This window comes from Patagioenas fasciata, chromosome 6 (assembly GCF_037038585.1).
Source record: "Patagioenas fasciata isolate bPatFas1 chromosome 6, bPatFas1.hap1, whole genome shotgun sequence".
NCBI classification, from domain to species: Eukaryota; Metazoa; Chordata; class Aves; order Columbiformes; family Columbidae; genus Patagioenas; species Patagioenas fasciata.
The window spans coordinates 24,699,825-24,726,266 of NC_092525.1; the positions used below are offsets into that span (position 1 = coordinate 24,699,825).

Consider the following 26,442-nt stretch of genomic DNA (forward strand, 5'->3'; position numbering starts at 1 on the left):
CCTATGAATTAACGAAAGTAAATTCAGTCTTTCTGGTGTAAACTGCCAGGCTTTACAATTATTTGTCAGTTGTAAAATTAGTTTGAGTAAACATATGAGACTATTGGTAATTAAAGAAAATACATTACATTTCAGTTGAAACAAATACATTACATAGTCCAACAGAAAACTACTATTAAAAAAGAGGGTCTCTATGTAAGCCACACTACAAACAGGCTTAATTTCAGAAGAACTGGAAGACTGGTTCAGCACCACCAAGGTCAACAGCATTTTTCATCATTTTTTTGTCAGTTGCAGATTTTGAACCTTAACTAATCAGAAGATACTGCTGTTATTGCCTCCCAAATCTTTCAAGTATGGTATAGTCCCAGTGATTTTATTATTTTAACTGAGAGGTTGTTTAACTGCTGGTATATTTTTTTCAAAGTATTAGCATGTAGTAGAATGAAGGGAAATGCCAAGTTTTTGCCATCTTAAAGATTGGGCCGTTGGAAATGAAGCATGTTGGGGCAGGAGCAATCAACATGGTGTATGCACATATTTTAAATAAGACTTCAGTTAATTGATATGCTTCTGTGTAAGTAGGTAAATTCACAAGATTTTTCGTTTTTAATTTGTCATGAAGGATTAAGACTGTGATTTAGTGCCAAAACTTGAAATGACTTTTCGAAAGCATATAGTGGAACTGGACATTGTGTCTTAATATGTAGATAAATAGCACTTACACTTTCAGTTGTTTTTTTAAAGGTAATACATCTTACATAGGAGAGATATAACTACTTATCCACCAGTTTTCTGTGTCATGTTCTAATCTCATTAAAATATTTGAGAGCAGTGGTATTGAGGAGGGAGCCAACAAAACAACAGACTCTTTGAAAGCATTTGAAACGGGCTCTGAAGCAGAGCATTATTTTCATGCAGTCTGTGCATAAGCTGGTCATTATTCTTGACGTGAACGTAACGCCAGCCTGCCTGCACCCCCGCTCGCCTCCGTGGGCCAAGCAGTGTGTCCGTCAGCTCTTTGTGTGCACACTGTTCAGATTTTAACCATCAAAAGGATGTTTGAAATAATTGCCTATTAAAAATGAGTGTTCCGTAGATGATGCTGCAAGTAGAGAGTTTTATTTTCATTGGATTTGTAATTTTTTTTTTTTTGCATGTTAAATATATTTATCTGCAACTGTAATTCAGGCAACCATGAGGTTCTTGGTCCATGGGGATTAAGGGCTAGGACACGACCAGTAACTCAGAAAATCCTTGACCTGGAGAAATGGAGGTTTCCCTGGAACAATCTGCCAGCTACCTTACACTGCTCTGCAGTAACAACCCCAAGGGCCTTGGGTGTCTCTGTTACTCTATCAAGAGTGGATGAAATGCAACCAAGTTTTCTAAGAACTATTACTGTAATTTTATGTTTAAGGTCTGCACAGCAATTTCAGTGGTTGGGATTTCATTGCCTCAGTCGTGTTTCAAACATTAAATTACTCTCCCCTGAAGAGTTTTAGTGTAAATAGTCACGTGTATAGAGACCAAGGAAAATCACATACAAATGCAGCTTTCAAGAAAATGTGTTAGGTTGAACAGTGCTGCGCTTCTTTTTTTCAGCAATTGTAAGTAATGCATATCTGTGCCAAGATTTCTTGCTATTCTACTGCATTAAACAATAGAACTACCTGTTTTGTTCCTCATAATAGGTTTTATTTTATTTTGGGAGTAAGAACTGTAAATTCAAGAAAAATGGATGTTGTGTAAGCAGTCACATCTGGAAGCCAGGCATTGCTGTGGTGCCCCTTATGCTACGGAACAAAAGAGGGAGCAAGACCTGGGGCCATGTAGCTTTGTTACTGAATGAGGGTGTCTCAAGTCTCTGTTCTGTGTGAAGCTCGACTGTGTCACCGTGCTAAGTGTGCTGGTGGCAAGCCTGTCAAGTCCTTGAGTGATTTCAGTGGAGGAGTGCGAAGTATGAGAATCCAAAGTGTTTCTGAGTATACATTGAAGTGGAGCATTAGAGATCCAGGGAGCTTTACTTACAGAAGCTTGAGAGTCTTAAAAATTCTTAGTATGAGTTTTAGAATGCCTTGCTAGACCTGCCTTGACTTAAAGCTGAATGATATGAGTTTACTTGCTAGCCCTATGGGTGTTCCTCGAGACACTCATCTGCCACATACACTCTGCCAGGACTAAGATCCTTTACGCATGGTTCAGGAGTCACTCTCATTTGGAAACAGGACCCCAAACAAAAATGTCTAGGAGACTTCAGTGGTGTTCTTTGAATTAGGTGTTTGCTATCTGCTTGAATCTTATTTAGGTGTTTTGATTCATTGGTGTTTCTCAGGTCTTAAGATTTATGTGTAATATTCATTAAAGTTTTATAGGGCATTGCTCAATAGTAGTAGCTAAACTTGAGCTACAGATTTTTATCCTTTGTCCTAATTTTTTGAACAATCAAACATCATGCATTTCATACAGGTTATATGTTAAAGAGTATTGTTTACATATTTCCCTCTATAAATTATCTCCAAACATTTACTGAATATGTAATAGTTGCATCTTCAACTAACAGTTGATCATCAAATTTCTTCTAATGGGGAGAGAACAATGTAACTTTATTCACAACTATTGAAGGCGGTACAAAGGTCTTACAGACCCAGTAGAAATGAGCATGTGACAGATGGGGAACCAGAAGTTATTTCACTTTAACATCCATTCTTTCCGCAAGTTTATCCATATTTATCAAAATAATCACATGGGTAGCCATCCCATTGTCTTAAAATGAGTTTTAACGGAGTTTTGAAGGTTTCTAACACTGAAATTTACGGTACAGTAACTAAATCAATGTTATAATTGAAGTGTTTGAGTCATTGATGTAACTAATCTGAGATGACAGAGTCAAGATTTCCCTCTCTATTCAGTTGTTGAGATTATATCGTTGTCATTAGACCATGTGACACTTTGCTACTTGTTTTTTTGCTCCTAATGGAGTAAGATACAATTTATTATTTGTGGAAATAAGCAAGCACTCCAAGCAGAAAACTTATGTGGCTTAGTATCATAGTCATACCTTTTTTTTTTTTTTTGGAGCTTGGAAAGCGGGATAGTTTGATTGTTACTCCAGCAACATCCACAGGAACATGCCTCAAAACCCAGTCTCATGTACATCTCAGTGCTACCTACTATTATTTAGTCATGGCAGAGCAAATTCTCCTTTGTGAGTTTTTATTTTTAGAAGTTCTGTACTTTGTCCTAATTGTCAAGGCCCTCTTTGAAAATTCTTAAGGACTGTTTGTTTTTTTTTTTTTTCAATTTGTGGACACTGCTCTGGAGTTGCTATTTTAAAGGTCTCCCTGCTTAATTCTTGTTGTTGTGGGTTTGTTTGTTTGTTTTCCCCCTTATATGGTACTCTCTTTGAGTATGTAGCTGTTGGTGTTTGAATCCAACCAGAAGGTATTGCTGTGTGGCTGACTTTTTCACAGGTTTACAGTTATTAATATTACAAGAGTGTATTATAGGCAATTGTTCTTTAGTTGTTGCATCAGAATATGTAAGGGAAAGATTTCCTAAGCACATCAAACCTATAGAGCTTAGACTTGACAGATCTTTTGGATGCAAATGTTAATGAAATACTAAGGTAAGAACTCTGGTTCACAGTCTTTTGGGGGGGTGGAATAGAGGTGATGTCATTCAGCACTGTTTCAACATAGTGCAACATCACTAATGAGAAGGTGCAGTTAGAACAGCAAAATACGCGATGTTTTAAAGCCTTTAAGGCAATTTCTTCTTGCACCATTTAAAAGGGTAATTGATTAAGTCTGACTATGTTTTGGTCTTTAAGTGATTTTATTGTTCCATCTAAATCCAGGTGTTAATCTGCCTGCATCTTTTATGCAGCCACATGCTGTTGCTGTTGAATCTGCATCCTCGCTTTCAGGATGTTTAAATGTGTTTTATTTATTTTTGCTATGACAAGAACCTATAGGCAAAATCCTGGTTTACTCAGATTTGCCACTTATGGCCCTGGATGTGGTCTGTTTCAGCACAGGCTTTCTCATTAGGCAAATGACTGTAAAGACTGTATAATGAACTCTGCATTAGTTGTGGCTCACTCAACCTGCATTTAGGCAATACTGATCATACCTTCCGGAATATACCTGTGATTGCGATCTGCAGACCTGCCATCTGGAGCTGTATTTATGTTTTCACTGAGCAATATGCTATTGCAGAAACTACTTGCATCACTGCTGCTGGAAGGGTGGTTCTTCGCTATTTATTCATTTAAAACTCTCTTAAAGACGCTACTCAGCTTAGCTAAGTGAGTTAAAGGGAGCCTTGAGTATGTTTGAAAGTGCATGTAGGTAAGCATTGAAAGATGTATTGTCTGGTTTAATTTCATTCACCGCTTTCTGTTTTGCCACTCCCAATTCCCGAAAGGATTGTGACTTTTTTTGGAGGCTTTTGGTTTGGGGTTTTTCTAAGTCACAAGAATCTCATATATCTGGGACTCCAGATTTAACACCAAAGATACTGATGGGGTAGGAAACCCCATCGGGTTTCCAGTCTTTGTGAGCTGATAAACGCGTAGTGTGAATGTGAATTTTTTCAAGATGAGTTATTTGGATTTTCTTATGAAGTGTAAAAGCAATTCTCAGAGTTTTGTTTGCTACCATATGAACATATTAATCTTCAGTGCTTACTAGTGCAAATAATGAAGGTTTGTCCTATGTACTTAAAATGTTAAATTTATCTAAAGCAGTTGGTAAATGGAAAGAAATTGATTAATAACTTTGAGAACAACTGTTCTTTTACAAATACATATTTTGATTAGCCAGGGTATAAAACTTTTGTTTAGGCTTCATACGAGATGAATATTAACAAAACATGGTATTATTTTACCTTGTATTACCACTGTGTTTGGCAGGCTAAGTTGTAGGGAGTTGAACTGTTCAATTTTGTTTGCTGCTGTAGGAGACTTTGGATGTATTATTGGATTGAAAAGGTCTCTTGTTTTGTCTCTTTGAGGCTAAAAGCAGGCAACACTTTTCCTTCATAAAGGTGTATGACTAGGTTTTGTGCACAAGTAAGAGGTATGCTTTAAAAATTCAGTTGAAGTGTGAAGCCAAATTTTTTTGTGACTAAGCAAAGCAATGTAGTGATAAGATTGCTTGTAGGTAACGGTTAGGCTAGTTGCTGTAAATTCATAGTACTTTTAATTTAAAATATTTGTTTAAAAATTCTAGGTTTCTTTGAATGGAGTAAAAGCAATGTGTTTCTTCTCTATAATCACCTAAGTCTCTCTTCCAGCTCAGTGGAGCAGGTATCTCTTCACACCCTCCCTTGGCCTGGAAGGAGCTGCAGCTGATGAGTTCCAGATGTTTCCTTTCGGATGGCTTGGTGCTGCCATTTTCAGGAAATAGAGCACTGCCTTTCCCTCCCTGGGAGCGCTAATTTTAGGGTTTCATTTCCCCAGCCAGCAATTTTCATAAAAGTTGACAAAGGCAATAACTTTCTTACAGGTTTTATTGAAATTGGAAAGTAGGTTCACAACATACTGTGTAAGAAGGGAGGGAATGTCACCGCAGTAGGCTGCTAACAAATCTGTTTGCTGAAGGGGGAAAAAACCTTTTCCTTTGGAACAAGGAGCTGTGCGGGTGCGTCATGCACCAGGATTCATCAGTCCTACTTGCTCGTTATCTTTGGAGCAGTTGATGTAGATCAGGCAAACAGATTGCAATTTTACTGAAATGAAAATGGAACCCAGTCGGCATTAAAAAAGATAACCTGCCTGATTAGTTGTATTTTCCTGTGGCTACTAAGTGAAACAGAAGACTTCCAGATGGAGAGGGCTTTATAAGGCCTGAAGCCAAGTATTTTGCATCTAATAATATATACAATATAATATACACAATACATCAGGTACCTCATATTGGTCTATAAAATCTGTTCCATTCTAGGATGACATCATATGCTGTAACAAACCACAGATTTTTAGTAGGTTTCATATGCATAGTTAGATCTTGAAAATAATGTCATGAAAAAGCTTCCAAAAATATCTGGACATGAACAGCAGGTGAAATGCAAATTAAAGTAGTAAAATACATGTTAAAATACTAAATAGATCATAATGCTATCTTAGAAATTAAAATCTAAAGGGACTCTGGACTGCCTGGTGTAATGTTGCATCTGGTTTTCAAGCCTAGTTTTATAGTTGGTTCAAATTTCATTACATGCAACTTGAACATGTAAATCAACTTCCTTTTTCATACAATATCTTGAAAATGGTATTTACTTGTTACAGTTGTCACTCAGACTAATGAAGGAATAGCCTAATCAGGCAGTTTGCTCACCTTTATTTGGATGTACTAAATATTTAATAAGGGTAACTTATGTATGCGTGTTATTGTGCTGTATGACAAAACCACGTATTCAATATGTTTCTTACATTCCTTCCCCTGGCAGTTCTCAGCAACACTCTTAATGCCCTTTTATGTTCTCCTCTGAAAAGCTGCCTGTAATTGGCTTAGGTTATCAAACAGTGTGAATTGTCATTCTTTCCGATATGAACGTAGGTATTAGATCCTTTTAAACAATGAGTATCGTAACAATAATCCATATGCCGGGAACATTTTGTAGATGGAAATTCACAATGCACAGAAAATGTTTTTCAAGTATTATTTTATCACTCATTTATATGAAGCCGAGAGGAAGAGAATATAAAAAGTAATAAGTACTCAATATCCTCAAGGTTAAGATCAAGAATGTATTAAATTTGAACAGTAGTTACTAGTATACTAATATTTGTGAAAGTTCTCAGTTATGAATAAGAATCATACCTTTAAGGAAATAATGTAACTTTTTCTCGTGCCTCTCATAAGTGGAATGAAAATGATTGATAAATGTGACATTTAATATTTGGCAAACTTGAAGGAGTTTCTGCCTTATGCTCAGTAAAATGATTTTTCTTTAGTCAAGCTGTATTTAAACTATAATAAAATGCACAGAGATATATTGATACTTCATAAATGTGGCAAAACTGAAGAATGTTCACAGCTTTGAAAAATGTTATGATTTTTTTATTTTAAACAAAAGATTCACTTTGGCTCAAGTGGGCTTGGCCAGTTTTCTCTCCTGCCATATTCCCCAGAAGGAAGCTAAATTAATTCTGTCCATAGGAAGATTAAAAGCTGATGGGGTAGGCAGATATTTTCATTTCTCAAGGGTGAAGGCAGTAGAATAACATTCTCTGGCAAGTCTGAAGGTGATTGGGTAAAAATATTTTGCTGCTAGTTGCAGAAAAGTATTCATGGCTTTTTGTAGTAAATATGGGGTTGTTTTTTTGTTGGAAAGGGAGGGCTCTCAGACATATTTAAACTTCTTGTGCTTTGTGACGTTGTCTTGGTGGGGGAGAAAATAAGAGGTATTCTGTTTTTATTTATGAATGGTTCATTCACTCTGACACTGATCTGTAGTGGATTTGTTATACTTCAGTGTAAATTTAGGTATTACTGTGAAATTGTATTTTGCTTTTTTATTATTTGTTTTTCACTGTAGAATATTTTAAACTTCTCTGCATAGAAAGGTATACACTTAGGTAAATTTAGGTTCAGTTAGTTTTCAGTAATTTTGATTAATATTTTAATTTTTATTTCATTGTTAAAGCCCTGGCTGAAGTCATGTTTACTCCTTTTTGCCGAACTGCTGTAGGAGAGGCTTCTGGTGGACCCTGTGTGCTTTCTCCCCGTGTTCACTTTGATACAAACCAATTCTGAACCACTGTAGCCCGTCACTTGGCTGTTGTAACCTCCTGCTGGCCTGGGAGCTATTTAATAGTTCAAGTTCGCAAGTTATCTGCCTTTTTCAGCATATCTTCCTGGATTTCCATCTTGTTTAGGAATTTTGTGACTAATAAACAGACTTCTGGAAGTGCCTTTGCACTCACACAAATGTTAATCAAAGACCAATAGCTGTGTGTGGTTTTGGGGGGGTAACTCTTCCCTGTGTCTAAAACAAGACATTTTTATTTTCCTGGTTGCCTTTGTGTTGCAGTCTGTCGGTGCTCTTCAGGGACATGAGGATCTTCTGCAACTTCTTCTCAGCCTTCTCTTGTAGGTGCTGAGCTCCCCAGTACATTATTTGTTAGAAAGAGTTGAAGTCTTAAGTTATTATGCATTTATAATCAAACACCTCAGGTCTTCCCAAGGTGAAGCTGTTGCCACCTGAGCATATTTAGGAGGCATTAGGAAGTTAAGAGTCTTTGACAGTCATCTCCATTTTCCTGTTAAAGCAAGTGCTTCATAGCTCTGCCATTCAGAAATAACCTTTTCTCCTTAATACAAAGCATGATACAATCTAATATGGCAATATGTAAGTATTCCTTAAGGCCATATCTAGATCAAGGCACTCAAGCAAATTAAAGCAAATTGCCAAAGTATACAACATCAACATTCATAAGTTATAATGCATTAAATTGCCATTGGCTGGTGATGTCTTTAGGAATAAAATTACTTTAGTTAGCTGTAGTTTAATTTCCTTGGTTTACGGTGAGTGGAGGCAAATTTACTCCTGCATTAGAAATTCATGTGGGAATTTAATGCATTTAAATTAATATGCTTTGACTTGTCACCTTTACTTCAACCTATATAAACGTTTAGATCATTGATGAGCCCATTATGTTTGGGAGCAGCTTCCCCAGACTGTCAGATGCGTTTCCCACTTCTCTTGTTGCTGAGGCCCTACTTCTTAGTGCTCTGTGTGTGTTCACTACTGGCTCACATAGGATTACAGATTTGTTTTGAATCAGATCCACAAATGAAATTCAACTCTTGCTCTTCAGTCTGGGTAGTAATGGCTAGATTATCAAGAACTACAATGGTATTTATTAACTAGCCTGTGAAGACTGTGCATTGTCCAGCATGCACAGAGCAAGATCTTCTGTATTTCATGTCAACTCACATTTAATAGTAATTTCAATACTTTTAAAAATTTTCATAATTCAGTTGTTCTCTGCATATATAAAACAAACAACAGAAAATTGTTGCAGAAGTCTTTTGAACTTTTGGTTTTATTTCGGTTGGGACACCTGAGGTTGGTTTTGCTTGCAGTTTTATGTGGCATGTTTGGGATCTTTAAGGTGAGGAGGGAACAGGAAATCAAATTGCTGTGGATATTTATTAGAGTGACTGTTTATTTTAGGGCATAGTTACTCCTTTCACACTTCAGTTGTTATGGAATATTTTCTCTCAACAATTTCTTCAGTGCTTGTCCTGCCTACCTATATCCCCCCAAATCTGGCTTTCCTCAGTTTTGCGTCTTTTGTCTCAGTTTAATAGAAAGAGATGTACTATGTAACACTACTGAGGTGTTTCAGTTAAAAGTTTAGCATAATGGTCAGCAATTACGAAGTATTTCTACTGGTTTTGTTCATATTTTTAATGTAATATAGCTGGCAGCATCACAGTAAATTTGTTGTTAACTTCTGCTACCATACTGCATGTATGGAGAATGGTACAGTCTCAGATTAAAACATTCCTATAGTTGAATCTGTATAGGGGAATTTCTGTGTTCTGTCCTTTTTTCGGTAAATGGGGGAATTCAGGTAATGTTTCTGTGAATTGTTGGATAAATTTCATCAACTGTTTAGGGAAGGAGTATTGGTAATAACAGGTCCTAATCAATATTCATATTTACCGGATTTTTTTGAAACCAGTCAATTTGATCTGGTCTAATATCATCTGATGCCACTGTTATGCAAAGAGTTGGTCTGCAATATATGACCAATTTTCTGATGATATCTAAAAGACTCCAGCTTGTCAGTAAGCTTTGAAAATGTTGTATAGAAAATTCAGAAACTGTACTTTGTTATTTATCAGAACCAGACAGGTTTGTGTTGTCTGTTCTGACTGGGGTCTTTAAAAAGGAATGTTTAGGGAGTTAATGTTCACTTGCCTAAAATTTGTTGGAAATTTCTCCATGAATGTTTCATCGTTAGCATGTTCTTGAAGGTGTTTAGGCTGAGAAGGAGATTGTTATGGGGTGTGTTTAGAAAAATATTCCATTTTTCATATTGTATCTTGCAGAGATTCTCTTCTAGACTGCTACCATGTGTTTGTTTGATAACTTGAGAAAAGGTTTTAACTGTTAAGAGGTAATTGTCACAGGGAAGTAGGACAGCAAAAAACCAAAGCTTTATTGACTATTATAAAATGCATTCAATTTTTGTGGATTTCCCAGAAGCCAGAGGAAGACTATGAACATGGATTCTTCTGTCAGTATTGGCTGCTAAAACCAACTAAATGCCAAATTTGTTAGTTGGCCTTGGTGGGAGATAGTCTTATTTTTTCTTTGGCAATGCATCTCATTGTGATAATTTTTCACTTCAAATAACTGACAAAGCCAGTGTAAAATGTGTTCAGCAAATATGTAAAGCTATTTTTGTCCAAGAGTCTTTGTGTCACAGAAAAAAAAAATGGCAATTATCCAGCACCTTGCACTATCCATGTGGAGCTTAGCAACAGTGTGCAGGCCAGCTACTCAGCTCTGGCAGGGCTGGACCAGTCCAGCTTTTGAGAGCAGGAGCACTGTCCAACTCAGCAATTTGTCTTAACTTCAAGCTGGATCACAGTTGTATGTGCTGAGATGACTGTACCAGTGAATTATTTTCAGCACTTTAAACTCATGCAAAAATATGTTGTGGTTGAGACGGACAAACAACAATCCTGGTATGAATATGGTGTGCAGTGTTCCTTCCATTCAGTTGTACATGAGTGGAGAGAAAAAAGAACAGATACTTCATGATCATGATGATCGGTTTTGTCATGAATATTCCAGGGTTCACCTGTTCTTCGAGTAAGTCCAAGTGTTATGAGTCCAAGTACTATATTTTTACTTCAGGTGCTAATACAACTTCAAGAGAATATTTTGATGAGAAAAGTGGGGGCTACAGGCAGAGATGGGTCACGGAATCTTTTATTACATGTAAAATCTTCTACAATTAAAAATTTTCAATACAAGATTCATAGATGTTGTGTTCTCTTATAGAACTGGAAGAGGTGAAGTATTAATGTTTGATTGTCATGAGGAGTCTTACTGTTCAAATTGGTGTTTCTCAAAAAGGCTCATTGATGGGATATGTGCAGGTGTTGTCAGAAGTCTGCGTTCATGTGTGTAAAGTTTTTTAATGATTAGGAGGAGGTGTAGGGAAGGAATGTAATTGTGTACTTTATTATAGTTTTTCCATTCTACTCCGCTAGTGTGAAATTTGGACAATAAATCATTGGAACTGCTTAATTTGTACTAGTAGAAAATGAGGAAATGGTGGAAGCGGAAAAAAAATAAATATTTGAGGTACCCAGACAGTGCAATTTTTTTCATGAATATGGCAGCATTATATTTTACCCAGGCTTAAAGCCCCCAAATTATTGGCAGAAGGCCCACATTGCTTTATTAACATTAGTGAAAGCTGAGTGTCTTAAGTTGCTTGCAGCATCCATTTCTCAACTGAATTTTGATTAGAAAGAAAATCATACCTTTACTGTATGTAGCAAGCAAACTTGCTCACTTTTTAAAAGGAGGTAATTCACAGCTAGATAATAAGTAGTAACTATGTCTTTAAATCTGAATAAATTATAACTTTTATAAAATAAAAATTGTGATTATCTGTCATTGTTTGTCTAATTATTTTTGTTACCATTCTGAGACTTCAGGAAAAATATTAGCTTTTTTAAGTAATGTGGTTAACTTCCAAAATACATAAACCATCTCAAATTTGGTGAAATTATAAAAGTAATCTGCCGCATTAACTTTCAAAAATAATTTCAGATTTGAAAGACAGAATTTTCTTATGACATTAATAGAGGTATTATTGAAAATACTTTTCTGGTGAAGATATATTTGTATAGAAGCAGTGTGGTTTCTGTGGGTTATTTGGGTTTCGTTGTCATTTGAGGTTTTTTGTGTTTCCTTTGGTATGCCTCAGTGTGCTTACAGCATAAGCTTTGTAATTTGCTTTTTGAGGAACAGATGTGTTAGTTGTACCCTCAGGTATGCATATGATAGTTACTTTTATTTTAGAGTCTTAAGTAACGTTAAGTGTACATCTGAATTGTGATCTTGTTTTTTTAAATTATTGGGACATAAAAATGTTACCCTTTTCCACATTGAAAACCACTCCATAAAATACAACACTTTAAATTATTCAAAGATGATACAATGGGAGATAGGTTTTCTCTTGATTCAGAGAAGGCTGGATAATTGACTTGAATTTTTATGTCTACAAAAATCAATGCCTAGGTGGACTTTAGAGGAATGCCTATAAAAAGACCGGCATTTGCATTAAGTGGCATTACTGAATTTTTGACTGAGGCACAGATGGTGTTTTCCAATGTCTCATTTTTGTTTTATCATCTTGCATCACCCTGTATGCTGTGTCCCAACAGGCTCAAATTATGATGTAGATGTGAGGGGTTTTTTGCATGCCAAATTCACGCTTCTTTTATAAGTGATGACAACAATATAGAAATCCTGGATGAAACTTAGAATCTCTCTCTTATTCTCAAAATATTAGCCCTCGGCTTGTTTAAATGCAGGTTAAGTTAAATATTTAGTAAAGGCAGTGAGCAATGTTTTTGTTTTCCTTGGTGGTGTTTTATTAACAAAGGGTTTGTTTTGGCAGTTGGTTGTTCTTGTTTTAAACTTTGAGCTACTGAGATGTGGGAATGCTGGGCCCTTCCACAAGAAAAGATGTAGTGTGGTTGTGGTTTTTCAAGAGTGGAGGGATTTAGTGGTTTTTTTATGATGGCATGGATGTTTTTAATTTAATACAAAACCTTAGAAGTGTTAACAGAGAAAGAACTGGGAATACTTAACTTTTTGAGGACTGCTTATGTTGAAAATATTCATCTTTTACATCCTTGCAAGCATGACTATTTCCTATGGTCTGATTTTTGTCATCTTGGGAAATTTTAAACCTTTAAGGATTCCACACTTGTTTCAGTTTATTCATCTTTTTCAGGTGAATTAATTGCAAGTCAATATCAAAGCTCATATCCTTGAATGTTAGGGTGAGAAATGTGTTTCACACACTTCTCTTTCTAATGAGGTAAAGAAAAACACAGTTCTCCATTATGCCCAGACTGAGCATCTGGGAGATCAGAGTGCTTCACTGAATATACGTATTAAACAGTTGAAATGTCAATTAATATTAGATAAAGATAAATGGGCTAAAAGGAAATGGATGCACTTATTCTTGGGGGCATACCTGTATATTCTTCAGCTGCAGTGTTTTCTTATTTTAAAAAGTGTGTATTGCTCACAAACTGATAACAATTGTAGAAGAACATGAGTTTCCTCCTCCTTCTCTCTCAGCCAAAAGACACCTGGAAGTAGCAGCATCAATTCCATTTGCTCTTTAGAAAGCATATTCTGCTCTTGAGCCAACCAAGGTGAATGAAAACCCTTTGAGAAAAATCTTGTCAAAGATTTTATCAGCCTTGACTTCACCCTGTCCAGCACCCGGGCACAACTTAACCATTCAAACAGAAACCTTGAAGAGTACATAAAGCTTTAAGCCATGAGTACTCCCTGTGCTGGAGGGACTTTTTAATTTTTTTTATCTTTTTTAGGGTAGTAATTCAAGGTTACTGTCTCAGTCAGAAAATTTTGACCACAAGCATAGTCTTGAGAAAAGTGAAGAGAATGGTTTGTACCCTGTGGTTTGAGTTATACAGCAGTTAGCTCATGAACCAAAGTGCATCATTGCTATCATCCAGTTAGTGTTATCAAGAAAACTGTCAGATTTAAATGCTTAAGAGAGCTCTGTAGCTGTTGCCATGGTAATATCGGAAGTGCAACGTGGTAGTTTTCATCCATAGCCCATGTTCAGCTAAATTCCTTTGCAGTCATTTTGCTGTGTGAGGAAGGTACCAGCCTAGATGTTTTTTGAGTTAACCAGGGAGAAATGAAAACTGGAATTAACCCCTTCTTTGAAAATGAAATGTAAATCCTAGATACGAGTTATTTAGTTTTCTTTGCTGTTGGTTTGACTGCGGGCTGACAGTCCTGTATGTAAAATACTCTTTGTGGAGTTCCTGACAGGTGGTTCATGCCATTGCACTGTGTCTTGTAATTACTGGGGTTCAGGCAGCAATAAAAATCGTGCACTGCAATCACAAACTAAAGTTTTTATTAGAAGAATGGACTTACCTCATAGAGTCTTATTTTCTCTGGAAGTGAAGCAAGTGCAAATACTTATCGCTTTGACATTCAGATCCTGCTTTGTAGTTTGGCTTCACTTTTAGTGCTCTGCCTTATCACTGAGCTTGCACTACATTTCTGAATCTGTGTGGTGTTGATGAGCTGCTGCGTTTTTAGCTTCATTCTGGTTTTCTAAGTGACCTGCTGTAAAGAAGTTGTTCTGCACAACCCTCCCCCCACCTCCCGCCCTGGAGAGCCTTTGGCTTCTCTCTTGCCGTGGGTACAAAAGCAAGACAATGTTCTCTGCTTTCTGACCTACATTTTGGCAGCGCAGCATTGCATTGCTGGCCGTGCCGTTTCCCCACCTCCCTCCTGCTGCTTGGCTGGGGCTTGCAGAACAGAGCTGGAGGAAGGAGGTGGGTCTAGATGGGCGGGAGGTGTAATCTGTAGTGATGCAGCAAATGCCAGCCAGGTCTGTTAGGTGTGATCTGCAGTCTGAATTTATTCTGACCAACAAGGGTGAGACTGCAGGGCAGCCAAATTGCATGCTGTTTTGGAACAAAATCTGACACAAAAAGGAAGATAAGTGCTCTTAAAAAAACTTGATAGGTGCAGTTATTATAGAGCAGTTAAGTATTTGTCCAATGTTTGTGTTATTTTACAGCACAAGATAAGGATTGAGAAATGAGTTTATAAAATGGAAAGATATTTGAACAAGTACTGATGCTTTTGCCAATTGATTATGAGCCTGTTCTCACTAATATCACAAATGTAGTAGCTTCTGTATTAGCATCCATCTCCCTTACATCTTGTGCTAGGAAGTTTCACGTATGGAAATGAGTATTCATTCAAGATATTAAAATTTTCTTGCACTATGTGATTAGGTAGGTATTTTAGGTTGAAGTATGACTGAGGATTGTGTTAACGTATCAGGAAAATTAGTAGGGATGGTGAGGGGGCAGGAGAGGAGCAGTCTAAAAGAATGGCTTCTAGGTACTTCCCTCTCCTCCAGTGCCTGATTTAGCATGGATTTTGAGACAGGTAATGCAAGTCTTAACATGCATATTCTGAAGACATTTTGTAAATATGGGCTGACACATTTTATAAAACTGCATTGCAAAGAAAAGCGAATTTTAATCTTACTACAACAGTAATTTAACCTGAAAGTCAGCCTGTCCTATCTCTTCTAAATCACTGCCATCTTATAATTTTAAATTTATAGGGCATGAAAATAATTGATAACATTTAAGTGAAGATCTTAATGGACACTGAATTTTCCCTCAGACCAACTGCTGAGTCTTGGAAGTACCTTTACATGTATTTTTTTCATACTAGAACAGATTGTGAACTTTACCCATGAGAAATCTGTCCATGTCTGGGATAGGATCAGTTGTATTACACCAAAATCTGTAGCTGTGCGTTTTCCGTGCTCAAATCTATTGATGTGTGATCTGCAAATAAGCCACATCACTCTTTTTAATTGGAGATGTGAAAGTAAAAGTTCTGTTCTTGGCAAATAACAATTTTTTTGTGGGATTTCACTTTGGTCATCTAGTATCAATGTGCGTATTTCATTTAGTTGAAAGTTAAATAGGGGAAAAATTACGGGGTTCTTATGTCTGATTTTTGTTACCATGCTTCACTTTCATAAGACTTTTTTTTCTTCGCCATAATGGTGGTACTGATGACGTTGCGATTTTTTGTTTATAGTACGTTGAGACATTGACCTTTTCATTTTTTTCAACCTGAAGCAGACACACAGACAATTAAAAACATTTATAGCAAATATTATACAAACTTCTATACCTCAATGAGTTAACTATTTATATCCTTTCTTTTTTTTTACTGCATTGCAGACATGTTAGACTTCTAGATATAAGCTTGTAAGCTTGTATCCTATTGGTAATGAAAATGCCTTTTTTTTTTTTTTTTTTTGTCTTCCTCTATGGGGAAAGGAATTGAGAGAACTTGTCAAATATTTTAATAATATAAATAATTATTGCACTATTTTTAACAGTAGCTGTTTTTATATTCTAGCAGAGTGAGCGAATAGCTTAAACACAAGCTAGAAAACAGTAAAAACATTCAGAGAATAGAACGCAGATCTTTTGTTCTGTAACTGCATATTTCCCCATACAAGCTGTCCCTCCTGCTTCTGAAAGCTTTATAATGAATTGTGCAAGAAAACAGTACTTGGATACAAATGTTTTAAGTAGCCTTTAGCTGTCTTGGTATTGATTCAAATATATTTATGGAATAGTTTCAACATATACCCAAGCATTAACACAAACCTTAAAGAATTATGTTGGACCCTTCAAAGTGCATTAAAAATGGCTTTTTATTCAACATCTTACACTCCTCATTAGGATTGTAACTAGCAAGAAGTGTGATATACTGAACTCGTAGGCACGGTACCATGATTCTGCCAAGCTCGGGCAGATCGACATCATGCATGAACTCCAAAGTGGAGCACCCAAGAGGTTGTTTGGCTGCCTTACTTTATGATTCAAGTGCCAAACTATTTAAGGTTTAGTTATTAACCTCTTGGACTGTACCCAGAAGCCAGTAACAGCATTCTGAACTAGCCAGAGTTGGTAAAATCCAAGCAGAGTACATTGCAGTGTAGCTGGAAAGGAAAGCACTGGAGGCTGGAACAGCGTTGAGTCATCTCCAGGAGGATGGACTCTGTTCTTGGCCAGCATCGCCTGGGGAGAGGCCGCTTACAAGATTATGTGTCTTCCAGAACCAAATACCCTTGAGTAGTAAGTGATTTTCAACACTTACTCTGGTTGTCTAAAACTTGCTCTATTATGTAAAGCTTGCAAATAGTTAACTGAAGCCAGATGGCTTTCAGCTGGGCTATTAACTGTGGCCTGCATGAGCTGGAAGGAAGCAGGCAAAGCAAGTATGAAGCAAACTATGTTGAAAGAACACTCCCGAAGACTTTTTCTAATGCAACTTGGATCTCTGTGTTCTGTGAATGCCAATAGTCCTCACCAAAGCTAAATGGATGCTCTTTGATTGTAGTTGGAGACCTCTCTTCTGCAGAGAGTTACCATTTTTACAGAGATTTACTTGCCCCAGAAATGGTCATTTTTGTGATTTGAGGTATCTTAGAATTGCGCGAATGTATAATTATTATACTTCAAACACAGCAGATGATAAAATTTAGTGGAGGATCAGGAAAAAAATAGTGATGAGCAAATTTCCATAGCTATCTTCAATAAGAACTCCTCAAATTTGTTAAGAGGGCTGGTCCAGTGCAATACAGTCTGTTTGTGCAAGTTCCTGCTGCTGAGTGTGCTTGGTAATGTGACTTGTGTTTTCGTTACAAAGAAAAAGAACCTTCTGTAATCTCTGTATTGTGTGTGGTATGAAAACTAGGCTTTAAGAACTAGGGCACACTAGAAAAGCTAGAAATTTATTTCTTTCTGAGCAGCTTTCCCATAAAAAGTCAAGTCTAAAGACCATAAATATAATCAATTTTATTAAATAATAAAAGTACATCAAATATTTTTATTTTATCCAATTAAAAAGTCCCAGTCAAACAGAAAACTAATCACAGTTCCATTGTTTGCTGCGAAGTCAGAGGTGGGTATTGCTTACTCTGGCAGAGTGACAAGCAGTAATAACCTGAATTTGATACAAGTCTACTGTAACTCTGATGGAAAATAAGCTTTAAAAGTTCTGTTTGTTAGGAAACTAGAAACCTGTAAATAGATTAAACCTACTTCTCACAATTTATTTTCAGTGGTACATGTTGTGACTTTAATTTTAAAAATTGCTTAGATTTTGTTCTCACCCTTATTGCTGTCTGGAACTCTCAATCTTATTATGACTTAGACTTTCCCACTTATAAAGTAAGGTGTGTGGCTTAACTTTCTCTAGCAGACCTATTTTCACTTGACTGATCCTTTCTTTTTGGCAGGCAGGAAAGAGCAAAATCAATAAAGATTTGGTTGGTTTTCTCCCTCTTTCCACAAAATGGTAAATTTTTGAGGCTACAGCAAAAGACTGTTCCATTTTTCATTTCTCATCAGCCTTTGAGTTACCTCGAAGTTATGTAAGGAAATGAATAGTAGATTCAATGAATTTGCCTAAAGATGCCAAGGCGGATGTTACCTGACACCAGATTTTAGGAGTTCGCCCTATGACTTCCAGAGAATTACCAGACTTCTAGTCAGCTCCTTGAGAAGAATCCAGTTGAATCTAGAACACTGCTTGCCTTTCTGCAGGTGATGTGCCAAGCAGCAGTCTTCTGAACTTTGATTTCATATATCCCTCTTTCCTAACCGAAGTAAGCAACTGTCCCCAAACTGGACCTACTTTAAGAGAGCATTTTCTTAGTGTTTTAGAATTCATTGGTGTACTGTCTTACTGAATTGGAAATGTGACATTGCTAAATGTGTTGTACATTAAAGAAATGTGTAATAATTCAAACGTGGTATTTGAAGGTAAAACTGGTCTGCCCTTGGTGCATTTTCTGTAGTTTCTTATTTTTCATTTTATAGCAATTGTAGATAACAAGAAATCATTACGTTGAAGAGAACTAGAGCTATGGATGCGTTTTTAAAAATGAAATTTTGGTGTGGAAAATATGCTCAATTATATTTTATTGGCACATAAATCAGCAATTGTACCACCAAGGTGTGCATGCTTATTATTGCACATTAACACAAAAATCCTGATATACCATCTTCTTTTTTCCTCAAATTTGCTGGGAAGAACCTTTTGGTTATAGTTTCATAATATTAGTGTTATCAAGAACTATACTTTTCTTTAACTTAAAAAAATAATTTTCAGACTGCACTATGTGATGGGGCTCAACTAAAGGCTGTCCCATTAAGCTCATCCATTTTCACTGTACATGCTCAGCGGTATTTACAAATTGCACATGGAGTACATGAGACCGAAGGAGCGTCGTCCTTCAGTGCAGTTTCCGATGGCGATACCTGCCTGCTTTTTCTTTCGCTGCGTTGGCGCAGGCGTTGTGCTTGTTTTGTTGTAAGTGGTTCCAGTATTTGATCAGTTCACTAGGTTGGAACTGATGGGAGGTAATTAGGTGGCTATATTTACAGCTGGAGTAAGAAACTCGCCAGTGATTGAAGACAAATTCATTGGGTGGAGGCATAGGGTCAATTCGCAGCTTGGCAAGGCAGATCCCCACATATACGTCCTCCAAATGTAAACGTCTGATGCTTAAGGAGACCTTAAAGATTTTTTCTGCTAAGTCTCCAGAAAAAACATAACCAGTGCCAGAGCAGAATACAGGATAACGTTCACTTGGATACAAATCAGGTGGCATATACCACTTACTATCTTTGTTCCTATTAGGTGCGTAACCTCTCATTAAATAACCTGTGAAATACTTGTGCCTTGGAGGAAGTTCTGGTTTCAGAAGCTTGTGTATTAAATAGTCAGTATTGACAAACATATCACTGTCAGTTTTCATAACGTATGGAACATGTGGACAGTAAGATGCAACCCAGTTCATTCCCATCAGAGTTTTAATGGTTAAGTTATAATAGGTATCTAAGTATTCTTGTTGAATGATGTCGTGGTACTGTCTGCTTTCCTCTAGTATGGTACGCTGGAGGTATCCATTTATCTTGATGCTTAACCCCAGCAAAAAAATACGAACAATTTGGATGCCAGGTGTCAGGCTTTCATTACCCCAGGTCTGTCGAATAGCTTGTCTGGCTTCTACCTGGCCCGGCTCTGCAGCTATGAGCAATATTAGGAAAGGGGTCTTCTCCTGGCACTTCTCAGGCTCGTTGATGATGTATTTGAAATGATATGATGTTGGATGCCCGGTGCCTTTCTCACTGTAAATACTTCCATTGGCACTGAGTGTATTTTCCAGACCAGTTACTCCTTGTGGTGAGAGATCTGTGTTGTTGGAGTTGGTGACTGTTGGAGGCCGGAGCGTCTGAGGTACAGTGTCTTTCCACACGTTCCTTAGAGAGCTGTGGTTTGTCTCGCTTTTTGTAGATCGAAATCCTCGTATAGTGTAAGTCATGGGATTTTCTTTGAATCCAGCCCTGCCTGGCAGCCAGTCGTGATGATTAAAGAACAGAAACATAGCAAAAAGAAATACGAGAGAGATCAGGCCAATGAGATGGGTGCGAAACAGAGACCTTTTGGTATTCCAGGTCATCTTTGCAAAGCAGCAGTGTCGTCTTCTCCACTGAAGCATGTTGTAAGAATCCAATGATGGGATATGAGACGATGGCCGAGCAAAATGTTTTTCCAATTGTTTTTGAATCCACTGCTATTCTTTGGTATTCATTTTCTTTTATTCATGTTGAGTAATTGTCTGCAAATGGCTCATTCTGCAAAGATGTAAAAAACCAAAATCAGAAATCTTTAATTTTGCACACTCATAATATAAAAGGCTACAATGAGGATCTAGATATAAACTTAAAATTAAGTTGTTGGTTTTTAAATAAACCAACCCATGTTAATATAAACAAGGTTTTATTGATGCTAAAAGCCAACCTTGTTTTATGATTAAAGTTGATTTGATTTGTTAGCTTTTAAAAATGCCTTTTTTTGTGCTAAATGTTTTGACAGACATCCTGGGTTCCAAAGATAAAAAGGCAAAAATATTGATCGTGTTAGCAAAACAAGCATGAAGTAGATGTAAATAGCCTCAGGTGTACTGACTGTGAAATCCTTGTACAGTGTTTGAGAAGGACTGAATGAAGAGGCCTTAATACCAGATGGAAGGTTTATTGGCGTTAATTAAAATTGATTTGACATGCAGAGGCTAGTGCAGCTCACAGTTTAAAAACCCTTTTTGTAAAATGGTCATGTATTGGTGGTGGGACAGACGGCGCAAGGTTGATTATGGCAGAGTTGTGTTAGTCACAGTGCACGGCTTGGCGTCTTTCCACCGGCCCCAACTGCGTTCAGAAAGTCAATGAGAAGATGCACCTGTCAAAATTAATTTTCAGGGTCCAGTAACCTCACTGCACAGCCCTCAGATGGTAACGCAGGATAACGTTTTCAGTCACCTTTCAGGCACCTTTAACCTTCTACTCTACAATGAAGAAAAATATTGAATGGAACACTTGGCTGTTGTGCCAGGCTCATACGCAGCTGAATTAAAATTAAGCTGTTGGTTTTTAGCAGGCAGAGAAATTTTCGTATTAACTGAAAGAAAAATTGCACAGCACTAACTTAGTTTCTGGCAAACTATCTGATGAATGTGATTTTTGCTTTCTTCTCTCTCTAAATTTGTATATAACTGCTGCAGTTGTGGTATCACACAGACATTTTAAGTATTGTTACTAGCAGCTGTAAAGGTAGGAAAAAATGCCGAACTAGTCTGTGCTTCATTTTCTCTTCAATTTTTTCATATTCAAGAGCAGAGTCAATATGGCAGCTTCATGATGCTGCATATTAAAAGCTGATCACATCATCTCATAAATGAACCTTTCACTGCACAGTAGCAATTCGTTTGTGATTTTCAATTTGCTCTAATTTATTTCTGGGCCCTAGGGTTTTGTATAGGAAAAAAGATGAAAGTTGAACAAGAGTCCATAATAAATGCTATTTCTAATATAAATGTATAATTTATTAATTGCTTTGCTATCTCCTAAACCCAGTATTTGGATTAATTTGTGCATTTAAAAACTAAGTGACATGTTATATGAGAAATTGCAGGATTTTACTTTGTAAGGAAGTAATTTAAGATGAGGTGGCAGTTGAATAATATGTCATTAAATTGTATGTGTGTGACTTAACATTCAATCTACCTAGTTTAAGGAAGTGAAAATTTGTATTTCAGAAGGCTAGGGAGAGATATATAATTAAGCTGCTTTTTTTTTTTTTTTTAATTACTGTGTGTCACTTTATATGTAAACAAAATAAGGTGTATGAAGAAGATGCTTCATTCACAAGATTGGGAAGCGAGGGGGTTGTAATACCGCTCCGAGGTGGAGTTGTGTCTCTTGCAAACCTCCACTAGGAGGAGCGCGGAAGGTGGGATTTTAACGGTGGTTTGTGACCATGTGAACGTCTCTGGAAAGGCGACACTGCTCCTCAGTTCTCTTTCTGAAATAGCAAAATATTTACTTACTGATCTATTAAGCTCTTTCCTGTCTTTGTGTTCTTATGCAGCATTCATTAATTTTACTTTCAAGCTCACTGAAAGTTTGGGGGTTTTTTTGGGTGTCTTTTTTTTTGTTTGTTTGTTTTGGTGTGGTTTTTTTGTTGTTGTTGTTTTCTTTTGTTGTTGTTGTTGTTTTCTTTTTAACTGCTTGGGACCGATGCCACTTACCAGAGACTGTCTTTCTAACATTTTTTTTTCCAGTTTACAGCTGTTAAACGTGTGGCTAAAGTATGTAGCATGAAAATTAACACTATTCTTTTTGTTCTGCTTTAACTTGGACATTACCCTTATGTAAAAGAAAATAAGCCCCAAACGTCGAAGTCTTATGTTTATCTGACCATTTGTGCCTGCTTTTGCATGCTTAGAGAACAAAAGCCTGCCCTCAAAGATAATATTATTTTAGTTTCTCTGCAGTGTGCAGTGAGTTTGAAATGAAGAGTCAGCTACTTGGGAAAAATATCTCTGCATAGGCAAACATAAATGTCACTTCAAAGGGTACCCTGGATCTCAGGGAAACTGTTTGATACCAGTTTGGAAGGCAACAGTGGGAATATTTGATTAATTATCACTCCACTCCATGCCTGTGCAGTTTAGGAAGAAAGTAAAAACCAGAATTTCCTGAATGTGGAGAAGCAAGCAGAATTCTGATTAATTTTGTCAGACTAATTGTCCCACTTCTACAACTGCAGTCATTAGGTGCAGATACTTCAGCAAATCTGTGCTGCACTACTACTGTGTGTTTAGTTTTTAATTGAGATGGTGTTTTGTTGTGCACCTACTTGCATATGGCAGTGAGTGAATCTGTAAGTTATGTAAATATTTGTGTAAACTGAAGACTGTTCTCAGGTGCTGTCTTTCCATGATGCACTAGTGAAGTGTCCCAGAAAAGACAGTTGTAATGGCTGAAATATATGTGGTTGGTTTGTTTTTTTTTTTTTTTTTAGGCTACATGCTCACATCATGCACATTAAAATAAGTTTTACGGTGAGAGATGGAACTACAATAAGAAATATAAAGAGTCATTTCTCACTTACATATTTCCTTGATTTTTCAAGGTGGGAGTTTCCTGTTTGCCCTTTAGAAAAGCATTGTGTTTATAGAGGAAGGACCCACATCTATTTCTGAGCTTCATAAAACTATTGACTGAAAAAAAAACCTAAGTAGCTTAATATAATTTTCTTTCTAATTCAGGTGCAAAGCATTTCAAAATATACAGTGGGCATTAAGTATTTGAAATAGAGCAATAGTAGTTGCACCTTTAGAAAGTACTACATGCGTAGGATGCATTGTTTAAAAATAATGGAAACAGTCAACATACATTGAAACCATTATCAAATAGTATCATAAAAAATATTATTTTTTCTCATTTTAACTAGGGATAAAGCATAGCTACTTCTGTCCGAATGTTTAAAATATCATATCGCAGAAAGCTTACAAAGAGGCATCTATCATTGGCAGTACATAAGAAAACCTCTGGAAGTCTGTTGTTGCATGTAACTCTGCAGCTTGAAGATATGATTTATAATAGTTCTACTTCATTTTTGGCACTTGACTGTGCAGTCACTGATGCATTATCAGATGCCAAATAAAAATTCAAGTGGCATTCAGAGTTTATATATTTGTGGTCTGTGCTCTGCTGGTGTTTCAATTCCTTGTACTTTCAGTTCTACTCTATAATTACGGCTTTGCAAATTGAAGCATTCGACTTCCTATTCACACGTCCTGGATTTTCATATTTTGATTAGCTGTGTGGGCAAACTCTTTAATTAGAGGGAAGAGTTCAAAAGGCAGCCTGAGTCGGTATTCTGATAAACAGCAGCAGCAGTTGCATCTTGGGCCTAACATAATGTGCCTGAGTTCACTTACAAACTGCATTAGTCTTTTGCACAAAACAGCACTCGGGGTGAGGTTTGGTGTGCAGGTTTTTAAATGTCAGATATGAAAGTCACACCACTGGCTGGGCAAGCTTCTCTCAGAGTATTGCCTGAGGGTGCATTTTGCTTGTTTGTTTTAAAAGTTCTGGAAAGTGACTTTACCTTCTAAATGTCTTAAAATTGATCTGAAACTGGGGACTGTTGTATACTGAATCCTTAGGTATGTCAACTCTTTCCAGTTGCAGTTGGTTTATTGCATGTTAGCTTTGCCTTGGGCAAAGAAAGCACATTTATATTGACATTAAGTGATTTATTACAGCTTATTGGTAGATTCTACAGATAAGCACTTTCTTTCTCTGGTGTGTTAAATTGCTGTAGATTTAGGTCTTGTATTTGTATTGCAAATATTCATCTGGTTTGTTTGCTGCTAGTGATGAAGCATTTAAATTCCAACAATAAATAGAAATGGATGGCAATAAGATGGAATGTCATTTTACAATCCAAGTTAAACAGTCAGTGTTTTCATATTAAACAGAAATTGTAATGATGGGGTGAGTTAAGTTACGTGCTCACCATTTTGAGCGTACAGTGTTTGAAGGTTTCCTTTTGGGATGTCAGGGGAGCCTGATGTTACTTGTAAAATGTGGTGCCCGATTGCACTGCTGATAGCTTAAATCATGGCCAATCTTTTGCATGCTCCCACTTCATGCTTGGCTGATATTAGCCTGATGACAATTTGCTTGTGTTTTGGGGGAGAAAAAAGCAAGTGTGATAGGGTCTGAAGGTACTTTTAAGATAATGCAATTTGACTGTGTGGTCTGTATTGATGGGTCAGTGCCCTCAGTGTGTCATATCATGGACGTTTTACCAGTGCTTTAAGATTAATTCAGATAGGGATTAATTCTGACCTAGTTTGAGAGGATTTCTAACTGTTTTTTCTCTCTTGGAGGGGTTTGAGTTTTTAATTTCTCTGTTCAAAGCAATCATTACAGTGGCTACATTATCCCTTTAATCCCTCCTCTCTAGCCACAGCAACCCTGTGCAGACTGCGAGCAATGCGTTTAGTAAGTGTAAGGTAGGGATGTTGTGCTGTGGGAGAGGAAAAAGCCGCTAGAATTCTTTCTCTTCAGAGACATGTTATCTCAGGGCTCTGCAAATTAGGAGTGATCATTATCTGTAATGGCTGAAAAGGTAACAGACAAGTAAATGAATATCACACACAAGGATTTGACATACCTTCCCTGGTCAGGCCATTGATGGTGCGAGGATTATACCCACAGAAAATACTTTTGGCACGCCATCACTTCAGCAAAAAAGATGCTATCGAACATGCGCACATCCCCCAACAGTCTGCTGCCTGCGATTGCTTTTCACAGTATCCAGTCTGTCCATCTGTCTGCTCGTTGCTGTGTTACCTTCCTTGATCATAAGTGTTGTCCTTGGCTTGGGGCTTTTTGTTCATCCTTCAAACAAAAGGACAGTAGTTCTTGTTTCTGTTCCGATCAGGGCTGTCTGGCATTCGGGGCTGATGTACTGGAGCTTTTACATCTGGTGTTTCCCTTGCCGGACAATGCAGTGCTGTGTTCTCGTCCCCTCAGTATCCATATTTCTAACGGTAACGGGAGCAGGGAGTGCTAGCGCGTAGTGCTTCACTTGCCTTCGGTAATAGGATTTCCCGCTATTCCTTCCTTCATTGTTGCTAGGCAGTAATATAAAAGGGTTTGAGCTGTTTTAACCGAGGATTCTGGTCTATAAAATCCATTCTGTAGTTCTTCAGCTGCTGCACAGGCAGGCAGCAGTTTAAATGTGGGCTTTGACAGATGCTGTCTTCTGACAGAGCAGAATTTAACGTCATTGCTTGGCTGAACCCCACGTGATTGTTTGCATTCATTTTGACTAAAACCAAAGGCAGACAGAAACCTTCACAGGCTCTTGCTCCTATTTGATAAATGATACATACTCAGTTCAAGCACAGTGATAGGTGAATAGTATAAAAATTGTATGATTATTAAATGAATGATTGAGGGGTTTTTCAAATTGTTTGCACTTTTCCTTGACAGTGTAAGTTATGATTCTCTGGGGAATTTTTAATGCTAGGCGTTCTATTCCCGTATTCCAAAAGCTGTTCTGCAGTGCAAAGGAATTATAGGCATTTAAATACTGAAACTTGATTTAACCCATTTGGCTCTCTGAGTAAAAATCTCTTGTCCCTTCATGCCAAAGGAAAAATAAAAATCTATTTCTTTGCTCATACGTCCTTTACACATG

General features: G+C 37.1%; 2 protein-coding genes across 2 annotated transcripts in view; one reads left to right on the forward strand and one right to left on the reverse strand.

The window, feature by feature from the left end:
• Nucleotides 1–26,442, forward strand: part of CDC73 (cell division cycle 73) — a 110,754-nt gene that overhangs the window by 39,133 nt on the left and 45,179 nt on the right. The window lies entirely within an intron of this gene.
• On the reverse strand, nt 17,650–25,996 carry B3GALT2 (beta-1,3-galactosyltransferase 2). Its single transcript, XM_065841635.2, has 2 exons — nt 25,411–25,996; nt 17,650–20,516 (listed from the first exon to the last, which is right to left on the reverse strand). The coding sequence occupies exon 2, from the start codon at nt 20,378–20,380 to the stop codon at nt 19,112–19,114; it is 1,269 nt and encodes a 422-aa protein (XP_065697707.1). The 5' UTR covers nt 20,381–20,516; nt 25,411–25,996; the 3' UTR covers nt 17,650–19,111.

Excerpts from the sequence above, each read along its gene's own strand:
- B3GALT2 (XM_065841635.2), bottom strand. The coding sequence starts at position 20,380 with ATGCTTCAGTGGAGAAGACGACACTGCTGCTTTGCAAAGATGACCTGG.